Source organism: Rattus norvegicus, chromosome 11 (genome assembly GCF_021556685.1).
Source record: "Rattus norvegicus strain SHRSP/BbbUtx chromosome 11, alternate assembly SHRSP_T2T, whole genome shotgun sequence".
NCBI classification, from domain to species: domain Eukaryota; kingdom Metazoa; phylum Chordata; class Mammalia; order Rodentia; family Muridae; genus Rattus; species Rattus norvegicus.
In genome coordinates, this window is record NC_141544.1 from 82,263,923 (window position 1) to 82,287,155 (window position 23,233).

A 23,233-nucleotide genomic window follows, 5' to 3' on the forward strand; every position below is an offset into this window, starting at 1 on the left:
TTTTTATTAACCATTCTTTTAATTTTTTTTTTAAAAAGAACTCACAGAGATCTCCCTGTCTCTGAAGTACTGGGATTAATTAGGCCGTGCCACCATGTTAGGCGTCTTTTATTTTTTCAAAGCTGCACAGCTTTAATACTGAGATATTAAATATTTTCCAACAAAAATGAGGAAAAAGCAGTTCACTAATGACCAATTTTAAAAAATCTAATGTTTTCTAACACAAAGGCACCAACAATAAGAATAACAGAAAGGCTAACAGAGAAACGAAAAACCTGAAAACAACTTCAATCAGGATGACTCCCCATGGACAAACTAGTGGTGAATATATAAATTCCCACTATATCATACTAGAATGTTTTTCTTATTCCCTTTTTGGTCATGAACTATTCCACGAAGACTCAATGTGATAATTTCTAATTTGAAGTTCCAACACTGTCTCCTTAAAGCATCAAGTTAAATTGATTTTAGAGAAAAATTCTGCCAAGATAAACATAAAAAAAAAAAAGTCTCAAAACTTGTAAGAAGAAATTCAAATGACAAAAGTGTGGATAAAGGCAAACAGTGCATTAGGACGGTTTATTATGTTTGCAGGACATAAGTGGAGCCAAGACACCAGAGAAATCCTACTGAGACTACAGCCTGCTGAGCTGTTTTAACAGAAGGTGAATAGCAGAGGCTCAGCTTCACGAGGTGACTTCAGTCTGGACCCCAGGACAATCCAAGTCAAGCCCCACATACCCAGGACAATCCATGACAAGTCCCACACACCACGTCCCTGTGTGCACAAACAGGCATGAGTCTGAGCCAGTACGCAATAAAGACGGTAATGCCGGGTGTTCAGTATAATGCTAGCAGAGCACAGTATAATTTTCCTTCAATAATTTATTTCTTTTCTAGAAGAGATAAGTAAAACTATACCAATTTGCCCTTTCACACCAAGATGCCATGGCGTGAAAAGCTGTAAACTCCAAATATTTTCTGTCATTTAACAAAGGAACTAAGGAGAATGTTCTGCCACAGGAAATCTGGTGCCCATGCTGGACCCGGTTTTTGATCACCCATTCAGTTCAGGGATTCCCCTCACTCCCATTCCAGCACTCAGCCCAGCCCACCGTAAAGCCCTTGCATTAACAATCTAGCAGCTTTGTAACTAGCTGCTGTTGACACCAACCCACTTTCCACCAAAGGAAATGCTAAAATGCTTAGAGTTAAAACTGGGATGGGGACTTACTGGTGTTACGGAAGATCCCTGTGTGGACTCCTTACCCATTCATTAAAAATAAAAAAAAGTTTGGAAAAGGGAGTGGCCCTGAAGATGTCCTGACCGAGGAGTTTTACACCTGTAAAGGTGTCACACTTAGAACACAGCAGCTGCTAACAAGGGAAACAATTCTCAAGGACATTTCCTCATCACTGACTTTTGCAGAAACACATTCGTAAGTTCTTCCTTTGTAATCACAGCTTAAAGAGAAGAAGTGTGTTTGCTGAGCAGAAACTAATGACACATCTCAGGATTTTAGGGGAGAAGAGCTAGCTTTGCTATAATATAGCTTTACTGGACTGTAGAACTCTCTCCCGGTGCTTTGCTTGGTTACCTCTGAAACATTTGAAGAATGCTTTTCTGTGCACTTCTGTGCTGTAGGGGACAGGCACGTTTAGATACATTACAACTATCTTTCCTAGGAGTTGGCATCTTCGTTCCATTAACTGAACCCTTCCAAGTGCTTTCGAAGGTCTCCCAGTATTCACCTTTCCTGCTCCTCTGAGATTTTGAACGATCTGCAGTTTGCTTTGGGGAGTTCCTATCTTTGACATTCTTCCTCTGTCCATTCAGCAACCCGTCTGGGGGTGAAGATGTGCGCAGCTGGTACTGATCTGGGGATCCTTTCTGCCGGTTTGGCACCATTTTTTCTTTATCTGCCTCTTTTTGAAGTTGTAATGCTAACAACCTGTCCTGTTCTTCTTGCTTATGTCTCTCGAAAAGCATATGTTCCAAATCTATCAGTTTTTGTGTAAAATTCACTTCTGTTTCTTCTTGATCTAAGGAGGATGTGATGAATATTTTCCTTCTTTTTGCAGAAAAGCATGGATCCATGACTTCTTCAAACACAGATTCCTGGTTTTCTCTTTCGGAAATCTCTTTTCCGACTAGTAAGTCGTACACTCTGCTCTCTGTTGGAACTCCGTTGCCCTCAGTTAACTGGGTCACACCTGACACAGAATACTCTTCGTTTTCTATCTTGGTAGGAGGCTTAACTGCAGCTTCCTTAGAGTTAGAAACTATGGCTCTAGGTCCACCATCATTTACAATACATGAATCATCAGGATTGGTTGACACTGCTTCAGCTTTTCCCTCAAGGCACTGTTCAGCATTCCTTGCACATAGCCATGGCACAGGCATCTCTGTCAAAGGCTCCGGACCTTGCCCTTGAGTTTCTGGGCAGGTCTGAGGAGAATGTGTTGGCATGCTTTCTTCAACGTCTGTGTCTTGCAACACAGGGCTCTTCGTGTCACTACTGTCTGTTTCCTGTAGAAAACAAAATTCCTGAGTATATAAAGGGAAGACATATAAGCCAGCTACACCAGTATCTTATATGAATGGTCACTGGACACAATCACATATTACTAATCAGGGATTCTCATCACCATTGTCGCCCTACCTTTCCTTCTCTTTCTTTTTTAGATTTATGGATGTGAGTACACTGTCACCCTCTTCAGATGCACCAGAAGAGGGCATCAGATCTCATTACAGATGTCTGTGAGCCACCATGTGGTTGCTGGGAATTGAACTCAGGACCTCTGGAAGAGCAGCAGTGCTCTTAACCGCTGAGCCATCTCTCCAGCCCCTTCTCCGACATTTTAAAGATTTTATTTTTAACTATGTGTACAAGAGTGTGCGGCAGGGGAGATGTATGAACACAAGTGCAAATGTCCCCAGAGTCCCTGGAGCTGGAGTGACAGTTGATATAAATGCTGGAAACCACACTAGGTCTTCTGGAAGAGCAGTGAGTGATTTTAAAAACCAAGCCATCTCTCTAGCCCTTCTTTGGTATTTTAATGAAGTGCCTACAAAAACCTCTTCAGAGGAACCGACTTTTTGAGATAGGATCTGGTAACTTATCAAACTGACCTGACTCTCTTGGGTAAGAGATCCTGAGACCCTAGCCTTCCAAGGACAGGACTACAGGCATGTGGCACTGTGCTTCAAGCTTTGTTGTTTCAAGTGTTGATGGGTATCACACTAGGACCCTTGCCACAAGCTAGGTTAGTGCTCTACTTCTGATATCCAGAAAAAACCCTGCAATACATGTCCTGACGAGGGGAATGGTAACAAGGTTATTATTTAAAAACAAACGTGTGAGCTGGGAGTGGTGGGGCATGCCTTTAACTACAGCATTTGGGAGGCCGACAGGTGAATCTCTGTGATTTCAAGACCAATCTGTTCTACATAATGAGTTCCCAGACAACTGATTAAGACCCTGCCTCAAAAACAAACTAACTAAACCCAAAAGTAAGTGTGTAAGAAGAGTTGGTGATGTAGCTCAATTGCAAAATCCTTGCCTACAATGTAAGAAATCCTGGATTCAAACCCTAGCACCACATAAAACCAGACATGTTGGTATACACCCAGAACTCCAGCACGCAGAAAGTGAAAGTGAAAAGGTCAGTAGTTCAAGGCCCTCCTTGGCTACAGACCCAAGTTAAAAGCCAGTCTAGGCTATGTGAGATCCTGGCTTGTTGTTGTTGTTGTTTTGTTTGTTTAATTTCTTTTCTTTTTTAAAAAAAATTATTTAAAGTATGAGCACTCTGATGCATATACATCCACAGGCCAGAAGAGGGCATCGGAACCCATTACAAATGGTTGTGAGCCACCATGTGGTTGCTGGGAATTGAACTCTGGACCTCTGGAAGAACAACCACTACTCTTAACTGCTGAACTATCTCACCAGCCCCTTTTGTTTAATTTCTTAACCCATAAAAGGTTTTTATTGATAAATAAGATACAGTAGCAAATAAAATCATCTGTATATTAAAGAAGAGAGAAATTTGTAGTAAATATGTTTCCCTTCCTCTCCCTTCTTCTTCCCTTGGTGCTCAGGATCAAAGCTGGACCTCTATGTACAGACTGTATGTATTACTGATTTACACTTCCAGCCCCATTTTGTTTCTCAGGCTCTCCCAAGCCCTGAGTATGCTACCATTCCTAGATAATACCTGTGTTTTCTCTCAATGACAGAGTCACAAGTACTATTACTAGTAACTGGGTGTGTGTGTGTGTGTGTGTGTGTGTGTGTGTGTGTGTGTGTGTGTGTCTACATTCAACAATAAAAGAAACACTAATGAGAGATTAGCAAAAATACACCCTTTCGGGGCTGGGGATTTAGCTCAGTGGTAGAGCACTTACCTAGGAAGCGCAAGGCCCTGGGTTCGATCCCCAGCTCCGAAAAAAAGAACAAAAAAAAAAAAAAAAAAAAAAATACACCCTTTCAGGCTGTAGGGATGGCTCAGTGGTTAAGAGCTCTGACTGTTCTTCCAGAGGTCCTGAGTTCAATTCCCAGTAACCACATGGTGGCTCAACAACCATCTGTAATTGGATCTGATGCCCTCTTCTGGTGTGTCTGAAGACAGCAACAGTGTACTCATATACATAAAACAAATTAAATCTTTAAAAAAAAATACACCTTTTCTTTTACCTAACCCTTAGGATAAAGAACTTAATTTGCAGGGTTGAAGAGATGAGTCAGTGGCTAAGAAAAGAGGCTTCACATCAGAGGACCTACTGTCATGTAGCTCCACTTCCAAGGGGAACTGTGGCCTTCTTCTGGTCTCCACAGCACCAGCACACAGACATGCACACTTAACAGGCAAAATACTCACAAGACAAAGCTTGAAGTGACTCTGATTGACTTTATTTTTGAAACAGTCTTACCATGTAGTGTAGACCAGCATGGAACTTGCTATATAGTTCAAATCATAATCCTCTGGCTACAGCTCCTGTGTGAAAGGATTATAGGCCCACACCACCCTGCCCCAAAGACACTGACGGGGTTTGAGTGACACCACACCCATGTTTGGTGTCATGTCTTAGGTCACTGCTTACAGCTTCAGCTGTGAGGGTTCCTCCTTAACACACGCTAACAGCCTGCCCTTTGCCTCTGAAAGTCCAGGTAAACAGGAGCCACACGTAACCTACTCAGTTGTGTATATTTTTTTAAAAATATTTTATTTATTTATTATATATGAGTACAGTGTAGCTGTCTTCAGACACACCAGAAGAGGGCATCAGATCTCCTTACAGATGGTTGTGAGCCACCATGTGGTTACTGGGATTTGAACTCAGGACCTCAACCTCAGGTTAAGAGCAGTCGGTGCTCTTAACCACTGAGCCATCTCTCCAGCCCAGTTGTGTACATTTTAATATTAGTCAGAGATGAAAAGTTATGGCCTATAAGAAAAAATTCTTTAAAAAAGGAGGGGGGGGGTACAGAGATGATCCAGTGGTCCAACTGTTCTTCCAGAGGTCCTGAGTTCAATTCCTAGTATCCACATGGTGGCTCACAAGCATCTGTAATGGGATCTGATGCTGTCTTCTGGTGTGTCTGAAGACAGCTTATATATATATATATATATGTATATATAAAATCCTTAAAAAAATATTATGGCCTAGCTGAACAGTGGTGGTACACACCTCTATCCCAGTGATCAGGAGTCAGGAGGGAGAGACAGTTAGATCTTTACAGATTTGAGGCCAGCCTGGTCCACAGAGTGAGTTCCAGGACAGCCAAAGGAACACACAGAGAAACCCCATCCAGAACAAAAAAACCCAACGAAATAAAAAAGAAACCATGGCCCATAGGGCAAATCTGGCCAATGCCTATGTTTGAAGAGAAAGTTTTGGGCTTAAGAGTACCTGTTGCTGTCCTTCTAAGACTCAGGTTTGATTCCTAGCACTCACATGGCAGCTCAAAACCTTAACTCCAGTACTAAGGTGATGTCCTCTTATGACCTTCTTGGACCCCAGGCATCCACATGTGTTGTACAAACACACATGTAGGAAAAGGAGATGGTTCAGCAGTTAAAAGCACTGGCTGTTCTTCCAAAGGACATGGCAGCTTACAAAGGTCTCTTACTCCAGTTCCAGGGATCCAACACCCTCACACATACATAAACGCAGGGGAAATACCAATGTACATAAAAACAAATCAGAGCATTTAACTCCAGCCCTTAGGAGACAAAGGCAGGAGGTCTACAAGGCCAGCAAGGCCAGTTCCAGGGCAGCAAGGGCAACAGAGAAACCACGTCTCTTTCGAAAGAAAAAATTCAAAATCTCTTTAAAACTAAATCAATAAAGTCTTAAAAGAAAAGAGAAAGTTTTACTAAGATACAGAAAGCTCACGTGATTGTGTATTTACTGGAGGCATCCACTGGTAGCCAGGACAGAGCCCTCTGATAACAAAGACGGAAGGGTCTATCAGCCTGGGTCCATTAGAGGAGAGTGAGCCAAGATAGCACCAGGCTCAGTAATGCGCAGCAGGAGTCAAGGCCCTCCCACCCCCCCGAGCACCGACACACCTACCTTAGACTTGCACATGTCTTCTCCATGCTCAGTTTTACATGCCCATGCTGTCCCAGGCTTCGACTTAGGTGACAAGTATCTTTAAATAAAAACAAAACAAAAAGAAAAATGTTTAAAGTTTAGTAAAACGTTAATGTTTTGAAAAAATTCGATATGGTAAAAGGCCGATGAACCACTTATGCCTAAAGGCTGTGTTTGCTGGCTATCTTACTGAAGCATCTCCAGGTCTCAGGACAACTGTAAGATAAAATTTGAACTCTGAGTATTTCAGGACATTGAGACTGCCTGGCTAGCACACTGGAGGCCCAAGCTTCCTGCAGCATAACACAGCAGGGGATGGAGGGAGGGTTCAGTACTGTATTTTAGTGTAAAAACAAAAAGAAAGACGAGGTCATATTAAATATCTCATAATTCTTGAAAAGGGCTTAAAAGGCTGATAGGATCAAACAGTGGAAGACCATAAAGTTTCTCAAAATTCACAAAAATATACAGGACAGCCAGGGTTACACAGAGAAATTCTATATCAAAAAATAACCAAAAGAAAAAAGGGGTTGGGGATTTGGCTCAGTGGTAGAGCGCTTGCCTAGCAACCGCAAGGCCCTGGGTTTGGTCCCCAGCTCCGAAAAAAAAAAAAAATTAAAAAAAAAAACCCAAATAACAACAATAATAATAAATCATTATTTTAAGAGGAGGCTATTATGTCTTGCCAGAATTTTTGGCTATTATTTTTTCTTACAATAAAAGCGTGAGAAAATGGCTTTAATTGTTTCTTCCAGCAAGAATCCAGGTTCTCACACATGTTAATAGGTATTTGTTATTACTTTAAACCAATTCTCTCCTATGGTAAAAAAGGTTTACTGGTGGCAATTAGTACAAGAGCTGACACATGATGTATGCTCTTCTTTCAACACCACGAACCATAGAGGCATCTGACACCCCAAATTTAGATGAGAGGATTTCATTATCCTCCTCTGATGACTTTGTTTCTCCTCTGGAACTTGATTTCAAGATGGCTGCAGGAAGCAGTCCTTAAGGCTCTCCTGGCAATCTGAAGTGTCAAAGGGCTCTGCAGTACCCCACCTCACTCACCGCTACCAACCGCAAAACGTGGATTTCAGCAGTTTCTGCCTTCTCCTTTTTAGACAAGGATTTACCAGGTCACTTACGATGCCCAGGCTGGGCTCAAACCCAAGTTCTCCTGTCTTACTTATTAGCCTTTAGAATAAGTGGGACTATGTCTCATCAATCACACCTAGTTCGAAGCATCTTTTAAAAAGCAACCATATAGGAAGCGCAAGGCCCTGGGTTCGGTCCCCAGCTCCAAAAAAAAAAAAAAAAAAAAAAAAAAAAAAAAAAAAAAGCAACCATAGTCCTTGGTGATTTTTTTTTAAAGATCTTATCAAGGAAATATATAAGGCATAAAAAAAATTATTTATGGCCAGGCAGTGGTGGTGCACTCAGGAGGTGGAGGTAGAGGCGGAGGCTGACAGATCTGTCGGCCTCTGATCTTTCTTTCTTTCTTTCTTTCTTTCTTTCTTTCTTTCTTTCTTTCTTTCTTTCTTTATTATAAGTACACTGTAACTGTCTTCAGACACACCAGAAGAGGGCATCAGATCTCTTTACAGATGGTTGTGAGCCACCATGTGGTTGCTGGGATTTGAACTCAGGACCTCTGGCAGAGCAGTCAGTGCTCTTAACCACTGAGCCATCTCTCCAGCCCCCGGCCTCTGATATTTAAACTTGAGGCCAGACTGGTCTACAGAGTGAGTTCCTAGACAGCCAGGGCTACACAAAGAAGAGAGACTGTCTCAAAAACAAAACAAAACAAAACAAAACAAAAAACCAGCTTATGAAAGAATAGTAGTGCCCACATCTAAGAACCATATAAAACACAGTAATAGGAAAGGAATATCACTGGAAAAGACCAGAGTGAATGACATGTGAACTTCTGTGTGTATATATTATTTTTGAGATTATAATTACTCAGCTTTGACATGCCAAAGACAGGGGAAAGCCTGCAAAGCCTTGACCCTAAACAAAGAACTACAAGCAAACAAGCAACATTGAGAGTGGAATACTCTTCCTAAGGGAAAAGCCCAACAATTCCAGTATCAAATGATCATTGCTGAAGACATGCCTATAAGTAACAATATAAAGACTGATCAGATTGTATTTAGGAATATGTTATGTATATAAGCATACATATATGCACGTAATAACAATTAATGAAAAAGGGGCCATGAATTTGAAAGACAGCAAGAAGGGGGTAATATGGGACCATTTGGAAAGAGGTTTTTTCTTTCTTTCTTCTCCTTCTTTCCAAAATTGAGATAGTATTCTATAAAAGGTCTCCAAGACAGGGCCTTGGCTGTGATATAGACTGGGGTGGCCTCAAATTTACAGAGCTCTCCCTGCCTCTGTCTTCCATGTATGGGGATTCATGAACCACAACACTTGACACTTGTACGAATAGTCTCTACCTTACTCCAAAGGGTCTCTGGCCATGCGGAAATCCCCAGGAAACACTGCTGAGCTTGGCGCACTCTCACACGCACTACTTGGTTTAATGTTGTGTGTTGGGAGGAGGTCTGGTTATAAAGTTCCCTCCCTACAGGGCCTCTTCTTCACCTCTCTCATACAGACTTCCATTTCTCATCTCATCTCTTACTACTTATTACTGTGTGTGTGTATAAGGGGTTTGATGTTTATTAGCACATGACTGCCACAGTGTGTGCACGTGTGTGTGTGTGTGTATGTGTGTGTGTGCATTCCAAAGACAACTTTGTGGAGTTCTTTGTCCCCTCTTTTTCTCGGGCTCTAGGGAACTAACACAGATTACCATGGAGCTACCTTGTCAGTCCTCATTGTTACTTTAAAAAGTTTCCTTTCTTTTCATTTTTCTTTTTCTTTTCTATCAGACAGTTTCTCTGTGTAACAGCACTGGCTGTCCTGGAACTAGCTTTGTAGACCAGGCTAGCCTCAAAAAAAAAAAAAGGGGGGGGGGTTGGGGATTTAGCTCAGTGGTAGAGCGCTTGCCTAGCAAGTGCAAGGCACTGGGTTCGGTCCCCAGCTCCGAAAAAAAAGAAAAGAAAAAAAAAAAAAGAAAAAGAAAAAGAAAAAGAGATTGATTGATTGATTGATTGATTGATTTTAGCTGGGCAGTGGTAGTGCACTTGAGAGGCAGAGGCAGGTGGACTTCTATAAGTTCAAAGCTAGCCTGATCTACAGAGTGAATTCCAGAACAGCCAAGGCTGCAAAACCAAACCAAACAGAGCCAACAACAACAAAAAAAAAAGGGGCTGGGGATTTAGCTCAGTGGTAGAGCGCTTACCTAGGAAGCGCAAGGCCCTGGGTTCGGTCCCCAGCTCCGAAAAAAAGAACCAAAAAAAAAAAAAAAAACAAAAACAAAAAAAAAAAAAAACAAAACAGAAGCTTTTGTTTTGTTTTTTCAAGACTCGGACTCTCTATGTAGCCCTGGCTGTCCTGGACTCCAGAGCTCCACCTCCCTCTGCCTCCCAAATGCTTGGATTAAAGGTGTGCACATGTATATGCCCCACTGTGTCCAGATCCAGCCCACATTTTAAAGATTCATTTAATGTTTACTTTATGTATGTTTGTATGCTATATGTATTCATGGTCTGTAGAGGCCAGAAAAATGCATGGTATCCCTTGAGTGGTTTAGGAGCCACCACACCTGATTTAAATCCAAGAATTAAACCTGGGTTCTTTGAAAGAGCAAGAAGTGCTCTTATCCAGTAAACCATCTCTCCAGCTCTTAGTTTGTTTTGAGATAGGGTTTCCCTGTGTAGCCTAGGCTACACAGAACTAGAACAATCCTACACCTAGCTCTGTAGTCCAGGTTGGCCTTCAACTCACAAAGTTCTGCCTGCCTCTGCCTCCTGAGTACTGGGATTAAAGGTGTGCGACACTCACTGACTGGCTCAAGCTTTCCATTGAAACAGCTTTTTGGCAAGATGATCAGCAGGTATACGTGCTTGCTGCCATGCCTGATACAGAGCCGGGTCAGTTCCCAGTGCCTACACTGCCTCATAGACACCCATAACTCTAGTACTAGGGATTCCAGTGCTGTCTTTTGGCATCTGAGGGCACCAGACACACATTCCATACATTTACATGCAGGCAAAACACTTAAACACATAAAAATAAGTAAATAAGTAAGTCTTTAAAAGACAAAACCAAAGCTCCTTAACAAACCTTAAAGACTTGGTAGTCAATATGAACACACCCAAAGGCTTACATACAGTAGACGATCAGTGGATAAATGACAGTCATATTCACTTACCTTTGAATATCTCCAAAGTTTTTTTGTTTGTTCGTATTTTTCTTCTGTGACTTGTTTGTGACGGGATCTGATTTTCTGGAACTCAAAGGAGATGCCAAGATATTTCTCTCGTAGTTACTGTTCTTCAGTAACAAGAAACACATACAAAGACATTTTATTAAGGAGAACTTGATGAAAAATAGAAAGCTTTGAATTGTATTAACTCAAAATTCTTTTTAATTTAAAAAAATTAAAAATAATGTGGTAGTTTGAATGTGCTTGGCCCAGGGAGTGGCACTCTTTGAAGGTGCAGCCTCATGGGAGGAAGTGTGTCACTGGCTTTCAGACCCTCCTTCTAGCTACCTGGAAACCTGTCTTTTCCTGTTTACCTTTGGAACAAGATGTAGAACTCTCAGCTCCTCCTGCACCATGCCTGCCTGGATGCTGCCATGCTCCTGCCTTGATGATAATGGACTGAACCTCTGAACCTGTAAGCCAGCCCCAATTAAATGTCCTTATAAGAGTTACCTTGGTCACGGTATCTCTTCACAGCAGTAAAACACCAATTAAGACAAATAATTTATTTTTATTTTATGTACATTGGTCTTCTGCCTGCTTGTATGTGTGTGTGAAGGTGTCAGAGCCCCTGGAACTAGAGTTAGAGACAGTTGTAAGCTGACATGTGGGTTCTGGAAATTGTACCTCTGGAAGAGCAATCAATACTCTTAACCACTGAGCCATCACTCTAGTCCCTAACTTAGATTCTGTAAAGTTATTTAAAGACCACCAAGTATCTATATACATCATTTTCATTCCCAAGACTTTATTTTGCAACAGGCATCCATATAGCATTTACATGATCATAAGTAACGACTTAAAGTCCATGGAAGGCAAGATGGTTCATCAGTTAGGGGTGCTCATTACTAAGTCTGGCAACCTGAGTTCCATCTTAAGATCAAGAAGATAGAAACAGAGAACCAACTCTCACAAGTTGTCTACTGATTGCTCGTGTAAGCGCATGTGCACGTGCATACATACTCGCCAAACACATAAATGTAGTGAAAATAATCATACAGGAGGACATGTTTAGGTTATATGCAAAGCTATGCCGTTTTATGTAAGATTTGATCATCTTTAGATTTTTGTATGTATGATAGATCACAAAATTAACTGAAATATAGAGGTATACCTCTATAAACAAAATTAAGCCTATTCAAGTTTGCTAAATTAAATGCATCTATTACTATATATCTAGTCATGTTACATATGTAACATATGTAAATTGTACCTTATACACACACATATCAGATACATAAAATTAAATACAACACACACACAAATACTCTTTCAAAGAAATGAAGATACTAATTAATCTTCTATCTGATAATCTCATGGCTTTGTTTTGTTTTTTTAAAAAAGATTTACTTATGTGTATGGGTATTTTACCAGTTCATGTCTGCACCATATGCATGCCGAATAGCTGGGGAGTTCAGAAGAGGATGTTGGATACCCTGGAACCAGAGTTAGAGACGGCTGTAAACTGACATGTGGGTACTGGAAATCAAACTGGGGTTCTTTGAGTGTAAGCAGCACTCTTTACCACTGAGCTACCTCGTCAGCCTGACAGTCTCATGCAATTGTAGCTACCTTACTCTGTTGTGGAAAATATTAGTTAAAGAGCCAAGAATATATCTAGAGCAAAAGTTATTACACAGAAATAAGTCATTAATTGTTTACCTATCTCTAAAATTTTACAATAAACCAACAATAATCCTAAAACTTCAATAAATCTACTCTACCTCATGTGAAAACTAGAATTAGCAGGTACAAGTGGCTCCAAATTCCCTTCTTCAGTGTCTCCTTCTCAACCCACTCACCATCCTCAGTGTGTCTCAACCCATCATCATCCTCAGTGTCTCCCTCTCAACCCACTCACCATCCTCAGTGTCTCCCTCTCAACCCACTCATCATCCTCAGTGTCTCCTTCTCAACCCACTCACCATCCTCAGTGTCTCCTTCTCAACCCACTCACCATCCTCAGTGTCTCCCTCTCAACCCACTCATCATCCTCAGTGTCTCCTTCTCAACCCACTCACCATCCTCAGTGTCTCCTTCTCAACCCACTCACCATCCTCAGTGTCTCCTCAACCCACTCACCATCTTCAGTGTCTCCTCAACCCACTCACCATCCTCAGTGTCTCCCTCTCAACCCACTCACCATCCTCAGTGTCTCCTTCTCATCACACTATTTTTTTTTTCTTTTTTCTTTTTTTTGGAGTTGGGGACCGAACCCAGCTCATCACACTATTACATCTGGCCATCCCTCTCTCCTTCTTTGCCTCTCTTCCCCCACCACTCTCTGGTTTCTATGATTGTTGTAGACAGGGTTTTAGCTAAGTAGCTCACACTGACCTTGAAATTGCAGTGATCCTTTTACCTCAGCCTCCCAAAGTGCTAGGATTAACCCATAGCTGGTCAGTCTAATTTCCTGATGGTGCATCTCTCTAAATTTTAACTCAAACTGACGAAAGGCTATACAATAAAAGGCGGATAAGATCATAAAGCTAAAGTACATTATAAATGGTAAGAGTCATAAAAAAATTCGAGGTATACTTCACTTTTATAAAATATATTCTCGGGGTTGGGGATTTAGCTCAGTGGTAGAGGGCTTGCCTAGGAAGCGCAAGGCCCTGGGTTCGGTCCCCAGCTCTGAAAAAAAGAACCAAAAAAAAAAAAAAAAAAAAAAAAAAAAAATATATATATATATATATATATATATATATATATATATATATATTTATTCTCAGGTGTGTTTTTCAAAGTAGGGAGGAGTTAAACATCGTCATAGCTGTTTCCTGCACATATATTATTTAAAAAGAAACCTAGGTCTGCAGCTCACTGCTCTAGCATGTGCTACAGCTTTCTCTTCCATCTCTTAAGTCTAAGCCACTGGGTCCTAAAACCCTCAGGGTTTAGCATGTTTTACTACCTTGCCTTTCATTTTTCTTTATAAGCAGTAACTAAATAGTAAGATAAGAATATATTATTTAAGGACTAGGCTTGGAGGAGCAGTGAGCCAGCTCAAGAGGTAAACACACTTGACAGCACTCCTGGAGACCCGAGTTTGACCCCAGAACCCACACAGGAGGAGAGAGAACCAACTCCTGCAATCTGTCCCCTGACTGCCACTTATGTGGTGCCTACACACTAATAAATGTTAAAATAAAACAGGATCTGGCTGAGGGTATAACTTATTTGCCTATCCTGGGATTTAATCCATAACCCTGACCCTGATTAATATGTACCTGACCACAGTAAATATGCGACAATATACAGAAATGTTGCATTCATAAAAAGTTTACTGAGCTGGGAGTGGTGTACACACCTTTAATACTAGCACTCAAGAGGGAGGCAGAGGCAAGTGGACCTCTGTGAGATCTACACAGGGAGTTCCTAGATTGCACAGGACTACAGACTGATCCTGTCTCAAAACAACAGACAAACAGACCATAACAAACAAACAAAACACAAGAAGTCTGTTATTATTATTTCTATTATCTTGGAGTTGGAGAGCTGGCTCAGAGGTTTAAATCACGCACTGCCCTTCCAGAAAACTCGTTCCTAGCAGCCATGTCAGGTGCTCACAACTGCCTGTAATTCAGGAGCATCTGATGCCCCTCTGGCCCTGGGAACACCCAAACACATGTGGTACATACTCACAAATTAAAACAAACAAAACTCTTTTCCTTTAGAACAACAAAGATATCCTAAAAACCTCCTAGTTGTGCGCCTTCTTCAGGCACCGGAGGCGGGAGCGCGTGGTCCGACTTACGATGCTGGTGCTCAGCCTCCTCGCCAGCTCCTCATCGCCCCTCAGCTGCTCCTCCATCTCACTTCGTCTTCTCTCCGTCCGCCTTTTCTCCTCCTCCTCCTCCTCGGCCAGCAGTCTCTGTATGTACTCCTCACTGGCTTTGTTTTCCTCTTCCTTGCTGGCTTGTCGCTCAGCCTCCACCTTAAACACAATCAAGGATACCCTTTCCTGAATCTCTAAAATACTCGTATTTCACAATAATTTTAACAGGAAATTCAAGTGAAAACCGCCACTAAGAAGGTATCTCCAGCGCTTGCCTAGGAAGCGCAAGGCCCTGGGTTCGGTCCCCAGCTCCGGAAAAAAAAAAAGAAAGGAAGAAGGTATCTCCAATGAAATGCAAGTCTCCATGGACAAACTTCTGTACGGCCAGTTCAAAATCCTACCCTCAGGAAACAAACCCTGGTCAGCCCAACAGAGCTTTGGTCGAAGACTCAAACCGCTTGCCCTCAGTCCTTACCGGTTTCCACCACAGTAGCAGACATGCAAGTGTTTTCCTCAGCTCACGGAAAGCCACCTGCTGCCTAAGACCAACCTAGTTGCTGCTGCTGCTTTTTAGCAGAGCAGACAGATTTATTAAGGAAAGGAGAAAGATTTCTGGGGTGGAGCGGGGCAGGAATACCCTAGACTTAGCTGCTACTTTTGTTTTTTTTTTAAAGACAGGGTCTCTTCTCTATGTAGTCCTGGGTGTCCTGGAACTCAAAAAGATCCACCTGCCTCTGCTTCCAGTGATGGGGACTAAAGACATGCACCACTATGCTGGCATGTTGTTTGTTTTTTTTTTTTTTTTTTTTGGTTCTTTTTTTCGGAGCTGGGGACCAAACCCAGGGCCTTGCGCTTCCTAGGTAAGCGCTCTACCACTGAGCTAAATCCCCAGCCCCATGTTGTTTGTTTTTAAATATTGCTTGTTTATGTGTGGAAACAGGAGGGTCATTGAAGCTTGTTGGCTTTCCAGATTGAGAAAGCAGCAGCAGCAGCAGCAACAGCAGGTCCCAGGTTCAGGAGACATTTTGCCTAAAAGGAATAGGTGGAGAACTAACTATACACGACAGGAACTCTCTCTGTGCACACACTATCTTTATAACCAACAAACAGAACCTTGACTTTAGGTGGCTGAGGAGATGGCTCGGTGTGGTAGAGTGCATGCTATCCAAGCTTAAGGAACTGGGAACTGAGTCTGGATCCCCAGTACCACAGAGGAGGTGTCCCCCCATTCTCTAAATCCCACGTGGTCACAGGTTAGCCTGTCCAGCTGAATTGATGAGCTGAAGTTCCATGAGACTGAATGTACACACACAATAAGAAAGCAAGAACCAAACACTTGACTTTAGCTGGGCGTGGTAATACACACCTGTAAACTTTGCACTTGAGAGACTGAATCAGGCAGACAGCTGCTAACCTGTCAGACAAGGCTAACCTGGGTTAGGTCTTAAGGCCCTGTCCCCAACCTCTCCCCTCCCTAATCAAACAGGTCTTCTTTTTGGAAGTTCTATTGGGTGCTTACAATGTTTCCATTCTATTAACGTTTAGGAAGCAGCTGCTGCAGCAGTTCCACACTGAATACTTACTACACCAGACTCCCAGCTGGTTGTGTAGATTCAGTAAGGCCCATTTCTTTTCCTCAAGAGTTTACTCGAGAACTCTGCTTCATTCTGTGGCAGCTTTTGACCGAAGCGCACCGTGTTTCATTCACCCATGAGTTAGATGATGCCTCCATGAATAATATACAACTGTGCTTCATGGAAGTCAACAGTTCTTTTATTTGCTAGACCAGCCTTAGCCAGTGAAGTTCCCCTCCCCCACCTGCTGGCAAAAAAAAAAGACAAACCCTTTCTTTTGTGATGTTGCAGCTCCTCTGTAGTATACTGATACTGAGCTTAATACATGGCCCAGTTTCAAATTTTGCTGCACAACACAGAGTTCCAGTTAGAAAAGCAACCCCTACTGATACTCCTTTGAAACAAATTCAGGAAACTGGTCTTTAACAAAAAAGAAGCACTAGGCTTGCTTTAACAACAGCATGCAGTCTCAGAAGTACTAACCCGAACTGGTGCATTTAATTTCTAGCATTTTGCCTGTTGTTTCTCAGTTTGTCATAAAGTCCCTAACTTCAAACTTCTACAGGAACTTCCGAGACACAGGAATCAATTATTTCACTTGTGCAGGAAACATCCACCATGGCCACTCCTCAGCACCCAGCTCCCTTACACTGGACCATGAGGGCTTCAGCCCTGGACAAGCTCCTCTTTCTTCTCTGCTGTCCTGCTTCCTCTGCAGAGCAAACTTACTAATTGGCATGCAGCTATTCACCTATAACAGCAGCACTGAGGAGGCTTCTGGCAAGAGGACCACCAGCGTGAGGGCAGTGTAGGTAGGTTCCATACAGTGGGTTCTAGCACAGCCTGGGATGTAGAGCAGGATCCCATCTCAAACACAGTGAGTGCCCTTCACCATCGTACCTAGTGAAGCCCAACGGCTTCACTGTAAGCTAAACCTTTTCCCACTCTGCACTCCAGTCCCCACTGGATGGATTCCTTCCTCACCAAACCCACGATCTACCACTTCTTTATCACCCTTTTTAAAGGTGAAAACCCTAGGGAAATCAAAGAAGTACTTATACTTCAACGTTTAGGATCACTAACTATATACAGTATATATACTAACTATATGTATACTAACTATATACAGTACTAAAGCAGCCACTCCCACACTGCAAGCCCCTATCTGAAAATAAAAAGCACCCACCATTAATTATATACGAGAAATACCAACTGCACGCTAGAGATGGCTGACTGCTCTTCCAGAGGTCCTGAGTTCAAATCCCAGCAACCACATGGTGGCTCACAACATTACATCTGTAATGAGATCTAACACCCTCTTCTGGTGTGTCTGAAGAGAGTGACAGTGTACTCACATATATATAATAAATAAGTCTTTTAAAAAAATAAACAAAGAAGAGCGCCAGTTGCCTGCTCTTCCAGAGGGCCTAGATTTGATTCCCAGGATCCACATGGTGGCTTGGTGTAACTATAGCTCCTGGGAATCCTATGCCCTCCTCTTCTGGCCTCTAAAGACACTAATCACACAAGTAACGCACAGACATACATGCGGGCAAAACTCATACACAATCTCTGTGAAGCCATGTCCTAACACAACCAAACACTTTTTAATGGGGAGGGGGAGAGGGTGTTGTAGCTATAAAGTATATTAAAATAACTAACCTCTCAGTACATGATAGTTATATAAACATGTGCTTTTATGTAAATCTAGAATTTATGAGATTGAAAAGGCATTTTGAACAAAATAAAAGAATGAAAAACTGAACTATTATTTCATACCTACCTTGCTTATCTCCTCTTCATATTCTCGCCTCAACTCCCCAGGTTTACTGAGTAGACGAACTGGCTGGTACTCATCAACTGTTTTCATGGAAAAAAACAGCATTAGGGCAACACAGAACTTTATGACTAACTTAGGCCTCCCACTAAAACCACACACCCCTACCCCCACCCACCCACACACCCCACACACAGCAAAAGGTCAAGCTAGTGGTGAAGGTCAATAGTAGAGGTCATATCTAGCATGCACTGGGCCATAAAAACCCACCAAGAGAGTACTTAAGAAAACAAACGAAAAGGCGTCCTAAGAGATTAATGAAGTGTGAATAAATTAATTTTTAAAAATTGAGACAACGTCTAGCCTCCAACTTGTGATCCTCCTACCTCAGATTCCTCTGTTGTAATTAGAAGTATATAAGCCACAAACCACCATGCCCAGCTGGGTCTTTGAATTTCCCATTTCTCTAATGTTTTGAAGTTTTTCTGAGAGGAATCCTTAGATTATCCTGTTGAGCTGAGTTCCAATTCTAACCTCTGGTGCTTCAGAATAGGGCTTTATTTGGAGACAGGATCATTTAGAGGTAATCAAATTAACTATGGTCATTGAGGCGAATCTTGTAATTATGACTAGTAATCTTTAACTATGGGACAAATTTGGACATAAAGACAAACACACACAAATGGGAGATGGCATCAAGACATGCAGAGAAGGGGTTGGGACTGGAGAGAGGGTTCAGTGGTTAGAGCACTGGCTGCTCTTGCAAAGGACCTGAGTTTGTTTCTCAGCATCCACATGGTGGCTCATGACCACCTCTATCTCCAGCTCCAAGAGAGCCGACATCCTCTTCCAGCCTTGGCAGGCACCAGGCACGTACACAGCATACAACCATACATGAAGCAAAACGCCATCACACAAAAGAGATCAAAAAGCTACAAAGCAGTGTGGAATGTCAGAGGCCCTGACCTTAGTTTGATTTCTAGCCTCCAAAACTAATATGAAATTTTCATTTTTTTTTTATACTTTGTGGTACTCTGTCATTCTGGCTTTAGGAAACTGATGCTCCTCCTGAGTGCTATGATTAAAAGTGTGCACCATCACCGCCAGGGCTGGCTCTCCATCTTAAAGGCTAATGTGTGTGTATGTGTGACTGAATCGGAGGCACTCTGCCACTGAACTGTATCCCAGGCCTACAATTTAGAAATTTAATGAAGATTTTAAAGTTCAATAGTACCAAGAAATAGTTTAGAGTCATGAGGCGGAGCCAGGCACGTAGCACTCGCTTCTAGTCCTAGCTTGAGGACGAAGCAGGCAGACTGTTGTGAGTTCAGGCTAGGCTGGCCTGCATCTCTTTATCTCTTCAATTTAGACTCTGTCAATTTTCTTCCTGTTAGCCACTACTGCTATGACAAAACACCTCACATAACAACACCAGAGGGGAAAGGTTTAGTTTGGCTCATTCGGAAATTTACATTTATGGTTTTATGCAATTGTGAAAAGCCTTGGTAGAGCAGAGTTGCCCACTTCAACTGCAGTCAAGAAGCAAAGAAACACAGAGAGGAACCAGAACAACGTATACCTGTCAAAGGCATTTTCAGTGACCAGTGTTTCCTCCAGACAGGCCTCGCCTCCTAACAGCCCAGTTGGGATGAACTTATCAGTGGATTGATCCACTAATGAAATTAATGCTTTCCTAAGTAATGACAGCTTGAACAAAGCCTTCATCCCACACTACAATTTTTTAAAAATATTATTTAATGGATATGAGTACACCAGACACACCAGAATAGGGTATTACAGATGGTTGTGAGCCACCATGTGGTTGCTGGGAATTGAACTCAAGACCTCTGGAAGAGCAGTCAGTGCTCTTAACCACTGAGCCATTTCTCCAGCCCCCAGGAATCTTTTTTTGAGACAGGATCTTATTGTGTAGTCTTGGCTAAACTCCTGCTGAGCTTTTTTAAGTGCGTTTTTTCCCTGGTCAGTTATTTTTAAGAGGGTCTCACAAATTATCCCTGCCAGGCCTAGAATTTAGTGATCCTCTTGCTTCTATTTAGGCATTACTTTCTTTTTTCTTTTTTTTCTTTTTTTCTTTCTTTTTTTTTTTTTTTTTTCGGAGCTGGGGACCGAACCCAGGGCCTTCCGCTTGCTAGGCAAGCGCTCTACCGCTGAGCTAAATCCCCAACCCCTAGGCATTACTTTCTTAACAAATATTTTCTTCCACTTTGTAGGCTCTTTTGACCTCTTGATATCTAATTTATCAATTGAACTTCTTTTTTTTTCTTTTCTTTTTTTTTGGAGCTGGGGACTGAACCCAGGGCCCACTGAGCTAAATCCCCAACCCTTGAACTTCTTTTAAGGGTAAGAATTTTCTGAGAGTTGGCTCAGTGGTTAAGGATGCCTACTCTTCTTTCAGGGTAAGCAGGTTTGGTTGGTTCCTAGTACTCCCATAGCAGCCTATAACGGTCTGCCCCTCAGTTCTAGGGATCTCGTGCCTCTTCTGCACTGCATGCACATGGTGCACATACACTCGCATACTCAATTAAATACATACTTAAAAGAGATCTCGGGGTTGGGGATTTAGCTCAGTGGTAGAGCGCTTGCCTAGGAAGCGCAAGGCCCTGGGTTCGGTCCCCAGCTCCAAAAGAAAAGAACCAAAAAAAAAAAAAAAAAAAAAAAGAGATCTCAAGTTTTTCCTTCATGAGTATCTGCAGTTACTTAATTCTGCTACCTCCACAGATAGTTATTCTTAGGAAGGTAATAGTGATATTCTAAAGACGGGGGCTATTTAGTCATGGTTCATTGGCAGGCCACATCTGCCCTTACATTTCCTTTTCATAGTTTTATGGAAGCACAGGCTCTGCCTTCAATTACAAAGGGCAATGTAAATTAATGTATTGTCTACGGTGGCAGATATCACGGTCCTCAGTAGACTATACAGTCCACAAAATACTATTCTGCCCTTTACAGAAAAGGTTGCCAACCCTCACTAATTCTAAGAATAAAGCGCAGGTGTGTTCTCGAGTTGCTACAACTCCACTATGTGTGAGGCTAAGGCTAGCCCAAGCTACATAGTAATAAAACCTTGTCTCAAAACATGTCTAAAAAATGTTACCCAAAAAAAAAAAAAAAAAGCCCTAAATTCACAGTAGATGAACACAAGTTGACCATTATTACATGTGATAAAGTCTGTCCTTGACTTTAACGTCTGTGTGGGCAAGGCCTACAAAACCACAAATCCTCACGATTCAGACTACTTAGCCTTCTTTTTCTTTTCTTTTCTTTTTTTAATTAGAAAATGATGATTCGGGCTGGGGAGGTGGCTCAGTGGTTAAGAGCACTGACTGCTCTTCCAGAGGTCCTGAGTTCAATTCCCAGCAACCACATGGTGGCTCACAGCTACGGTATACTCATACACATTAAATAAATAATATTAAAAAAAGGCGGGGGGGGGGGGGTTTGGGGATTTAGCTCAGTGGTAGAGCGCTTGCCTAGCAAGCACAAGGCCCTAGGTTCGAAAAAAAGAAAGAAAGAAAAAAAAAAAAAAGAAAAGATGATGGTTCTAGCAGTGCGGTGGGGTCGAGTACATTTAATCCCATCACGCAGGAGGCAGACATAGGTAGATTTCTGAGTTCGGGGCTAGCTAGGGCTACACTGAGGAACCCTGTCTCGAGAAACAAAAATGGTTCCCTTTCTAAAAGATTTTGGATTTTACCCAATAAACATGTTTAATCTTACTTACCGATTTCCTTTGATTCTTGTCCAGAGATTCTAAGCTTGCATTCCTTTGCATAGTGCTTTTGAATAATCTCCCACAGGTCTGTATTGACCAGAGAATTTCTTCGGGTATGGTACCGAGTCCACGAAGAGACCCGGCGGCGACAGAAGGGACAGCATAAATTGGCCTTTTCAACAGTCGATTGGAAGCATGGGTTACAGAGCGTGTGGTTGCAAGGTAGGGTTACAGGCTCTACGAGGATTTCCATGCAGATCCCGCACTGACATTCCGCTAAGGAAGGGATGGAGTTTTTAGGTGCAGCCATCTTCATATGCTAATGTGGCCTACCCAACGTCAACAGCTGAAAGGAACAAAAGTCGTCTTTCGGCTAAGCACATAAAGTACGAAGAAAATCAGGAGCCTTCTGGCGTTTATTCTCACATACAGCAGCGTACTGAAATCCAGACGGCCTGAGTTTCCACAGGCCCGAGGCGAACAGGAGCTGTGATGTCAGGTAAACAGTTATGCCCTGCGTCCAGCAAGGGAATGAAAGAACGTTCCTCCCGGAGCGCGGAGGCCTCGGGGCGGAGAGGGGTTCTAGCTCCCCGCGCCACAGAAGGTCGCATCCAGCTCCCCTTCTTACTTAGTGGAGGACCCGCCTCTTTGCGCGAGGCCGCCGAGCCGGCCAGCGCCGGAAGCCCGGAGACCGCCGCTCCAAGATCACCCGGAAACCGGGCTCGGGCCGCCGCTGGACTTCCGTGTCGCAGTTGCAGTGGAGGCAGCCCTCCAGTGCCCACGCTCCAGCTTCTGGCCGCCTCGCGGTTCCCCCGGGTCTCAAGACCCAGCGGCTCAGACTCGCTGTCAAGCCAGTCGATCTATTAGGCGCGGCCCGAGTAGGTACACAGGCGCTACAAATGTCACAACTCCCGCCAAAACCGTCTTCCTCCAAGGAACCGCCCATTTGGGCGGGACTTCCGGGAGCTGCTGTGCACTCGCGCTTGGCCTGCCAGTAGCAACTCCTCCCGCCTTTGGTGGTTCAGCCACTGTAGGTTGTAGAAATTTTGTTATTCGCTGGCTAAAAAGTAACTCTCTAAACCAAGATACAAACAATAATTTTTGTAATTATTCTTTTAGTATTTTTCGGGCTACCCTTCTGTTTTTCTCCCAACCAAGCTTTCTAAAGTTCTTAGTGCTAAAAGAAGAAATTGCAACAAATTTACTGTAAAGATTTTTGTTAGCATTTATTTGCAACACTAGCATTTTATAGAATGTGCTTTATGACAAGCAGATATTGGCTTTATAGACATGTGACGTTCAAGGAAAACAGCAACAAAAAGTTACACTGGAGGCTTCAAAGAATCTTGGAGGGTGGGGGGTAGGGGAGGGCTTTGGAGAAATGGCTCAATGGTTAAGGTCACCTACTGTTCTTCCAGAGGTCCTGAGTTCAAA

The 23,233-nt window shown here is 42.6% G+C and overlaps 1 protein-coding gene across 5 annotated transcripts; it reads right to left on the reverse strand.

The window, feature by feature from the left end:
- On the reverse strand, nt 1-22,739 carry Rnf168 (ring finger protein 168). Of its 5 annotated transcripts, none has more exons than XM_087576951.1 (7): nt 21,809-22,739; nt 18,073-18,149; nt 15,569-15,744; nt 14,695-14,990; nt 10,884-11,005; nt 6,581-6,659; nt 553-2,530 (listed from the first exon to the last, which is right to left on the reverse strand). In XM_087576951.1, the coding sequence occupies exons 4-7, from the start codon at nt 14,749-14,751 to the stop codon at nt 1,595-1,597; spliced, it is 1,194 nt and encodes a 397-aa protein (XP_087433077.1). In that variant the 5' UTR covers nt 14,752-14,990; nt 15,569-15,744; nt 18,073-18,149; nt 21,809-22,739; the 3' UTR covers nt 553-1,594.
- Between the last annotated feature and the right edge of the window lie 494 nt (nt 22,740-23,233).